The 9,848-nt window shown below is 35.6% G+C and overlaps 1 protein-coding gene across 1 annotated transcript in view; it reads left to right on the top strand.

The window, feature by feature from the left end:
• Positions 1–2,698: 2,698 nt before the first annotated feature.
• LOC110019480 overlaps positions 2,699–9,848 on the top strand; it is a 31,348-nt gene continuing 24,198 nt past the window's right edge. Inside the window, exon 1 of the mRNA XM_020717147.1 lies at positions 2,699–2,969. Within this exon, the coding sequence (XP_020572806.1) occupies positions 2,721–2,969 (249 nt within the window). The 5' untranslated portion in view covers positions 2,699–2,720. The remainder of the gene's footprint in view (positions 2,970–9,848) is intronic.

Here is a 9,848-nt window from a genome sequence, read left to right as displayed (position 1 = left end):
AGGAGACACAAGACACAAGGGATAAATGAATGGCCAACCCCTCCCCTCACTCCACTCACCCCTAATGTGTCTAACAATTCAAGTACCACCTCTTTAAGGCCAAGTGTGCAAGAAGGGATTCGAACCCTAGACTTGAGGGGTCTTATATCGTGGATGTCAACTAATAGGCCTGGGTACGCAGCACAAAATTTAGACACACACACACACACCAAATAATTATATAAAAAAAAAGTGAATTTATGGTATTTTCAAACAACGAGAGTAACATCGCCCGAAAATAGGGGCCAACGGACATACCATCAACAAATTTTTATAATCTTGCATGGATCTCAAGAGGTGACATGAATCTAAAAATAATTTTCTAAGTAAAAAAAAATTCAAACCCAAATAAAAAATGATCAAAAACTCCAAATTTTGCAAACTTACAATCAAGCTGACCAACTTGATGAGAAGAACACAATGACATCAAAATTGTCCTAATTCGAGTCGAATCAAGCCCATATCAGGCCACCAAACCACTTTTAGAAGCTTTTAGCTTTCCTCCTCTGATAGCCTCCAGCTGCCTCATCCCCCTGCAGCAGTCGTCGCCACCAGCTCCACCTTAGGCTACCACCGACAACCTTCGACCATCTTTGTTGTCTGCCTTCGCCTCCAGCACCGACGAAAAAAAATAAGCATAGACATGAAGTTCAGGTGACTTGAATGTGGGACAACCAATAAGAAAGGAAAGACTCATGCCAACTAGGCTAAGTTTCTTTTCTTGCCAAAAATATATATTATTATACATGTGTGTGTGTGTGTGTGTGTGACGTGCATGTAGACACACATACATACTTATATAACTAAATTTTTTTGTTTTTTCAAACGATGAAACTAGCCTAGCCCGAAAATAGAGGCCAACTAATACACCATCAACAAAATTTTATCCGACATGAATCTTGAGGCGTGATATGAATCTAGAGACTTTTTTTTGAGCAAAGAATATTCAAACGCACATTAAAAATGATAAAAAAAAACTCTAATTTTAGCAAACTTACAATAAAATTGATGAACTTGATGAAAAAAAATACAATGACATCAAATTTAGTCCAATTACTTGGTACACAATTGGAATGTCAAATGAATTTCAAATCCGACAAATTTGTAGTCAAATCGAACCTCTTGACAAAATAAATCCAACGATCCTAAGATCACTAAATTCAGACATAACTAAAAAACTCAATGCCTACATAATGTCATTTGATTGAGATAACCTCTTCGGGTTATCTGATGGAGTAGTTTGAATTCCTTTCTTATTTGCATGGAGGCCTTTCCCATTCTCTATAAATAGAGCCCAACCTCCTTCATGGAAGAAAAACTAGGGCTTAGACTTTGAACCAAAGGAAGAGATGGACTTCGAGCTAGGCTGAGAAGACGAAGATGAATTTCAATGTCGTCTCAAACCTAATACTCGACGAATGCCACTCACTCCTGTATTCTTCTACTTTTGTTGACCATTGTTGAACACCCCCAATTCATTGTAACGAAGCCCTTTGTGGAATTATGATGCATGCTATAGATTCCCAACATAAGTTACAAAAGTAACGACACATCTCGAAGACAGTGTACTGAAGTTCTAGCAAATGTTCTTGATTGCAATCACACCCGATTAGGAAACTGTTTAACCCTTTTTCTGCCCGTGCAACAAGGGCTTTTATGTGATATCACTAACTTACAGTAGATCATTTCAATTGGGCAAGACCATGTGTTTTTTTTCCCTTTTCAGGGTTTCCACATAAATAATTTTGAAATCTTTGTCTTTCATTTTTTATTATCTGAATTTGTGATGGATTCTCGTGCAATGGTAAGCCAATAATCTTATAACACACATCAATTAACATCTTTAAAATATAATTTACTTTATAATTGAAAATGATAGCTCAAAAGCTGCATGGAATTAAATCTTTAATTATAAAAATTAATCATCTCTTAGTATCACATCATCTTAAAATTATTATATTATTCCAAAAAAAAGAAAAGAAAAAAATGTACTTAGTCTAATAATATTTAATTCTAAATATGATTTTATCATAAAATTATTTTATTTTATTACATTATTATATTTCAATAAATTTTTAAAAGCCAATTTTAAAAAATAATTAATTTTAAATGCATGATAAATGTAATATTTTTTTAAAATAGAAATTTAGATATATTGTATTCAATTGTTATGCAGTTACCTATCTCACATTAAAACTATTATTTTTACAAACTCAACATGTAATTTATAATTTTCAGTAGTATGGAACAGTGAAATCCAAATTTTCATATATAAGTAGGGGTGTTGGGCTTGTAAAATATTATTTTGATGTGAGATAAGTAGATACTTAAGAATTTGATGCTATGAATGTTAATTTCGTTGTTTAAATTTTATTTATTTATCTTAAGTTATTTTTTTCACAATTTGATTTTTCAGCCATTTGTAATAATAATAATATAATAGGCAGAAAGTGTTAATTGCTATAATTATTTACAAATTTTGACCTACACCTTCGTGCCCATTCGGACTACAATCGATTTCAACTGGATAGCGGACGGATAAGCCGACGGTGTGCTGATGTATCCATTTCTCACCCATCTCCGGCCACCGGCCGTTGCTCTGCTGACAAACGCCGGCCTTGCCACTTGCAGTAGCAAAGCTTTTCCTTCAAAGAGCGGAGGGATAAGCCGACGTTGTGCTGATGTATCCATTTCTCACCCATCTCCGGCCACCGGCCGTTGCTCTGTTGACAAACGCCGGCCTTGCCACTTGCAGTGGCAAAGCTTTTCCTTCAAGTAGCGACGTCCGGAGAGTCCCTCTTTCCTGTCGTCACTCTCTGTTCGCAGAATCTACGGGAATCAATACACTGGGCATCGGAAAATCTAGAGAACTCCCGTTCAGATGTCTCTATGATACCAAAAAAGACCAGGAAACTGGTCTTGTCGACAAGGTATTCTACATCCTTGAAGCTTTAAAGGTTACGAAGATAATAGACCGATTTATTAACCTCATTACCAAAGAAAGAAAGGACTTTTTCTTAGTTTTTTTTTTTTAAAAATCCGATTTTCATGAGTTGTGAGCTTTCAGGATGTAAAAGATAGAGCTAGAAGGTACTTGCAGTCAATATTGATCTAGCATTTTTCTTGTTAATATTGTTTATTGTTAGTCCGGCAATCAGCTTTTTTAACTAGTCTTTTTTTTCCAACGCTACCCAGACCCTACTTTGGCGGGAGTTTCCGCCAAACATGACGTCATTACTGGTTTTTAATTAAAGTTATTTTCGTTAGATCCACTCTCTTTGTGGCACGGCTGAATTTGTTATTTTCACTATTTTTCTACGGTTTCTGACCATTGTTTGCCACTGGCATCCTGATTAATCGAAGCTTAATCTTGTTCTAGAACCATGAGCTGATGGAAAGTTCAATTTTTTTTGCTAGGCAGGATAATGACAATTTGATTTACATAAGAATGATTTATGATAATGACCTGAGTTTGTGTTGCACAATTGAGAATGATTTGATTACCATGTAATCAATGCTGGAATGAATGAACTGATTAAATTGGAGAAATATTAGAATTAGTGCATCTTGTTGAAATATCATCTTGTTGTCAGTTCGAAATTTTTGGAATGAAGTGGGCTATAGCTAGAAGGATCTGTTTTATGTTGAAGTTTCAGGTTAAACTTTTCAGAAGACTGTGAGATTATAGAAAAGACACTGCCTAGAGATTTTATTTTAATTTTGTGAGGAATTTAAAATATGGGGTTCTAGGTTTTCCATGGGCGCAAGTCTTCATGACTAATTATCCCTTTTGATATCAGTTCGAAATTTTTGGAATGAAGGGGGCTACAGCTAGAAGGATCTGTTTTATGTTGAGGTTTCAGGTCAAATTTTTCAGAAGACGTGTGAGATTATAGAAAAGACACTACCTAGAGATTTTATCTTAATTTTGCGAGGAATTTAATATATGGGGTTCGAGGTTTTCCATAGGCGCAAGTCTTCATGACTAATTATCCCTTTTGATAACAAGAGAATGCTCTCAATTAAGGTTAGTTATTAGGGTATTATTGATTGCTCAATATTTATTAGAGTCATATTTTGATTTTAGATTATGAAATTTATCATCATAAGCTTAGAACATATGGTGGGTGGAATGATGACGAACCCGATTAATGTCATATAGTTCCATTGTCCTCGGGTTGTCATGGTTCATTGTCTGCTTAATCAGAGAAGATAGTCGGCCTCATCTAATAAAATTGTCATTGTCAACAACTATAGATTGCTTCGTTTAATGAGACTCAATAGACGTGGGGTGGATGTTTTTTCTAATGGGACAAAATGAAGTTGATTTTAGCTAACAGAGGCTTTTGTGTCATGCCATGTATATTCTATGATTCACAACTCAAAAATTTAGAAAGTTGTCAGAGAACATATGAGCTATAGTCATTAACATAATATAGTAGAGTTTACTGGCCAAACCATCCATTCAAAGGGCTATGATCATAATTATTTTCTTGTGAAGCTGACTGACTAAATTACATTGACAAAAGACTCAAGACGCATTCTTACTGGTGAATTATTTTGAGTATGAATAAATTAGTAGATTTATATAATATTTATTTTTTGCGAGCTTAGATTAATGTCAAATTTATCATCATTGACAAATAATTGTGGATGATAGATGAGATTTTTCTCATATCATTTAAATGATAAAATTGCATTCAAAGATTTGAATGTTAAATTTGAAATAATTTTTTATTAAATTTTGAAGATATTTTAAAAATAAAATTCCATCCGAATGAGATTTTCTTACAACTCGCCTATCATTAGAGATTTGGATAACTTTGAACATTGTTAACTCTATCTCACTTACAGAGGACTAAGTCCATAATTTAGTTTAATTGAATTTATTCAATTGTCTTTTGGGGCTTAATATTGAAATTTGATCTCTCTGATTAAGGCTAATTTTTAATACAATAATCATCAAGGAGTTAATTATTTGATTATTCACATTTAAATAATTAATATTTATCACTTGAATGTTATTAAGGCATTCATTGGGTCAACTCCAATCCTGTGAAGATGAATATTAGACTTGTCATGGATAGGTTCAGTCTTCTCAACTTCAATTATTTTAAAGAGGATGATCGAACTCTCTAAAGTGAGATTTATGACCCTGCCTATAGGTAGGCAACACACGTGAGAGCATGCAATGCTTAATGATTTTTGGATTTGATTTAAAAAGAGATTTTACTAAAATTTAATATAATTACGGGCTTCTTGAGGAGCTTGAATTATAACTTGGACTAATATTTAGCATGTGTAGCATTCTTATATGCTTAAGTTTACGTATTTAGGATGAGCAATGAAGCACATGCAAACATATTTAACTCTAAAGACTTTAGGATATTTCAGAAAAAATGATTTGCACATTTTTTAAGTCAATAAATTTAAATTAAAAAATGTTGCAAAATTAGTACATAACCTTATTTATTTGAACATCGTAATATGTGCAAAGTTCCATTTTGAAGTTCTTAAATAATGTTTTTTGTCCGTTCATAAGCTTGTATTGCAGATCCAGTGGCACATAAGACATTATAAGTCTTATCGTGTATTTCATATAATGCATTTCGATGTTTGCGTTTAGTCTATAAGTTATCGAATTATTAATTATTCAATGACATTTAGTTCACACTTTTTGACATAGTTTTAAATTCATTATAGGTCTTGCGCAAATTCCTTTGATTCTCTTATTTCATTTAATGCAAGTTTCAACATAGTTTGAATACTTATTAGAAGATTTTATTTATGCTAAATGGTGAGCAATTTAATTCCCTGTTGTTTTTGTATATCAATTTTGTAGAAGAGTTTGAATGCACATTAGAAAGATCCTATTGCTCAGTGGTGAGCTACGAAATTTATTGCAAGCCTCCTATGAATTCATTCAAAGTACAAATGCGCTCAGCTTAGATATTTTAAATGCAACTTAAAATACATTTTAGGTTTCTATTTCATTTTTAATTTTACATTTTTTTCATTCATTCGTTCATGTTCATGTTCGTTTGGCTCTATCCCTTGCAATTTAATTTGGTCCAAGTTACGGTAGTGCCCTAGTGTCATTCCCATGTAAGAGGCTACCTCAAGAGTTTGGACTTGCCCATCTTGTCACTAGAGGTGTGCATGATCAAGGTTGTAAGACATTGCGGCTGTAATCTTTAAACGCCCTAGTGTCATTCCCATGTAAGAGACTACCTCAAGAGTTTGGGCTTGCCCATCTTGTCACGAGAGGTGTGCATATTCAAGGTTGTAAGACATTGCGGCTGTAATCTTTAAAGCCCACATTGTTAATAAAGGTGTGTATGAGGTATCTGCATAAAAGAAGCATGCGAGCACAAGATTTCTTTGCTCTGCAGAAAAATGCACACAAATAATTATGTACTTCTCATTATATTTATTATTTTTACATTTTATTTTATGTTCATTTAATTAATTTGTTTGGAGTTCTTCAATCTGAACTTTGGCAATTTTTTGGTGTCATCATAGCTTATGGGGGTTGCATCAAGATAGTTAGGCCTACCCACCATGCCAAAAAGGCCAAAAAAGAAAACAACAAAAAGCCTTTATCCCACTAAGTGGGGTTGTGCCAAAAAAGAAAAAAACAAAAAGCCTTTATCCCACTAAGTGTGGTTGGCTACATGAATCATTTTTCTCCAATGCGTCCTATTGTCATATTTTCATTTAATTCTAATTTCTAATAAATTAAGATCATTTTTTATGCAATATGCCTAAGTCTTTCTAGGTCCACCCTTGTCTTTCTTAACATAAGTAAAAAAAGGCGTGCATGCGTTTTTCGTAACCCACCACCCCAAGAAAGGCGTGCATGTGTTTCTATATAAAAAATCTTTGCAACACATATATAGTTTTTCCCACCGTGTTAAGAAAAGCATGCGCATGTTTTCTCGCTGTGCCGCGGACGTCTCTTACTAGTTTTCTTTGTCATTTTTAAGAAAGTGTTTGAGAGCTCCTTATGTTGCACCTAAAACGTTACAATCTAGGCTTTGGGAGTTTTAAGGTTGCATTTTTATGCTTTCGTGCAAGTTCGACCATGTAGAGGCAAAAGTAAACCATCTATTTGCTTAAGTATGGAGGCTAATTGGGAGAGAGAGCAAATGGGAGATGTTAGAGGGAGATAGAACTAGAGAGGGAAAATGGGAGGGTGAAAGGAAACATTCTCTTGGTTTAGAGAGAATGTGAGAGGGAAAGGGTGAGGGGAGGCTAATGGCTGCTTAAGGAATAATGGCAGGTGGAGAGAATGTGGAATTGAGCTGGGAAAATAAGAGAAAGGTCTGCTGCAAACTTCTATACAGTGGGTGCGTGAGGTAGAACCAAGAGTTGTAGTTGGGGAGAGATCAGGGTCGGTGTTTAGTGGTGGGCTTGCTAGTGTGGGCTGGCTAAAATGGGAAGTGCTATTTGGAATTTGGTGAATAAATTGTAGAGGCGAGCTTTGGTAGTGTGCTCGTAATAGTGATGTAGGTAGGGTGAGCACATGTCAAATATGTGGTGATTGAAGGAAAGAAGGGTTAGGTTGTGGGGAAGGGAGAAGTTGACGAACTGGAGCTGAGCACGTGCGAGGAGCCGCTCGTGTGGAGCTCATATGCTGGCTGGTTGCGCACATGTGGAAGGAAGAGGGGCAGCTCGGATCGAGGCATGGACACTGAGAGCTTTTCGGAGTTGAGTGTGAAGCCTTGAGCAAGCAAAAGGAGGGGAGTTGTGCAGTTAGATGAGTGCAAGATAATGAAAGAGGTATGGAGAGCATGCCGTGTCCGCGAGAAGCGGATTTGGGAGTGATAGAGGGAGGAGTTGTAGTCTCAACTGATGGTGTACACGAGTCAAGTGAAGATCGAGCTACTTTTGGCTGAGCTTGATTAATTAACCAAGTTTGAGCCAGCTTGTTCAATATGCAATAGAGAAAATGATATTAATTTAAGCAAATGTTCTACTAAAATGACAAATTTGATGAGAATATAAAAGATAAATAATAAGAAAACACTTGATATAAATGTAAAATATATTTTTTTCATATTTTTAATAATTTAAAGATAAAATATTGAATTTTAATATATTTTGAGTATATTATACTACTATTTTTAAATGAGACAGCTCATGAGCTAACGAGTTGAGTCGGGGTTGGCTGGAGCTTGCCTTGTTAGCTCATCACGTTAAGCTCTCCCAAGCTATTTATCAAGTCGAGCCCAAGTCGACGCACGAGTTGGCTTGGCTCATTACAACTCTATTGCAACCTGTGTGAAGACTAGAGTAGGGAGAGGTTTTGGGCTAGGTGAAACGAGAGAGGAGGAGAGGGCTTCGTGCGTGAGATCTTGAAGGAAGAAACGAGATGGGTAGTAATAGATTTAAATATATTTTCATGTTTCTTTTATTATTGCAGGTGTGGGAAATCAAAGAAATAATTTGTATTTCACTTCCCTTTTGAATTGATCATACAATGTATTATATAGGAGATTAAAAGGAGAAAAATTAGGAAACTATCTAACTAATTCCCTTAATTTAAGGGATTACAAATTTATTCTAATTCCCTTAATTTAAGGGATTTACCAATTAATTCTAATTTTCTTTATTAAGGAAATTAGAATTAATTCTCACAACTTTATTTCCATCTCAGTCACATCTCGACACTCCCCCTCAAGCTGAGGAATAGATGTTTTCCATTCCCAGCTTGGATACAAGATCATGGAAACTTGAACTGTTCAACCCATTTGTTAGAACATCGGCTAATTGTCTTTCTGATGGAACATAGGACATACACACTAACCCTTTCTCCAGTTTTTCTTTGATGAAATGTCTATCAATCTCAATATGCTTTGTCCTATCATGTTGTATAGGATTATGATTGTTGTCACAGTAGAGCTTCATAGGACCCTCCCATGGGATTCTTGAATCATCCTAGATGATTCTCAGCCATAGTAATTCATATAATCCTTGAGCAATAGCTCTGAACTCTGATTTTGCAGATGGCCTTGCCACTACATTCTGCTTCTTGCTCCTCCATGTCACTAGGTTACCTCCAAGAAAAATACAATATCCTGTAGTTGATCTTCTATCCACTATGGAGCCAGCATAGTCAACGTCGGGGGTGGGCTTCCCAGGAAGAGTGGCTTTCCTAGATTCCTTTCCCCGGATTACCTTTCAAGTAATGCAATACCTTGTAGGCTGGTCGAAGATGAGGTTCTCTAGGATCATGCATGAATTGATTGATCATACTTACAGAATATGCTATGTCTGGTCGAGTGTGAGCAGGGTATATGAGTCTGCCAACCAATCTCTGGTACATTCTTTTATCCACAGCTGGTTCTTTTTTAGCTTCTCCCAACTTATAGTTTGGATCTATTGGAGTAGAGAATTGCTTACACCCAGTCTTCCCTGTTTCTGCCAATAAACCAATCACGTACTTCTGCTGAGATATGAAGATCCCCTGTGTGGAATATGTCATCTCAAGACCGAGGAAGTACTTCAATTTCCCCAATTCCTTTGTTTCAAATTCTTTTACTAGTCTCAGCTTCAATTCATGCTTCTCTTTCTCATCATTTCCATTCTTTATGATGTCATCCACATAGATGTAGACTAAAAGAACAGTCACTCCCTCTGCAGCTGAATGTTTAATGAAAAAAGTGTGGTCACCTTGGCTTTGATTATACCCAGATTTCTTCACGACTTTGCAAATCTGTCAAATCATGCTCTAGGAGATTGTTTTAACCCATAGATGGCTTTTTTCAGCTTGCACACCTTGTTACCTGTGTCCCCTTCAACTCCCG

Source organism: Phalaenopsis equestris, unplaced genomic scaffold, assembly GCF_001263595.1.
Source record: "Phalaenopsis equestris unplaced genomic scaffold, ASM126359v1 Scaffold000058, whole genome shotgun sequence".
In the NCBI taxonomy this organism is placed as follows: Eukaryota; Viridiplantae; Streptophyta; class Magnoliopsida; order Asparagales; family Orchidaceae; genus Phalaenopsis; species Phalaenopsis equestris.
The sequence above is the reverse complement of the archived record's forward strand: the minus strand, read 5'-3'. Positions and strand labels throughout refer to the sequence as shown.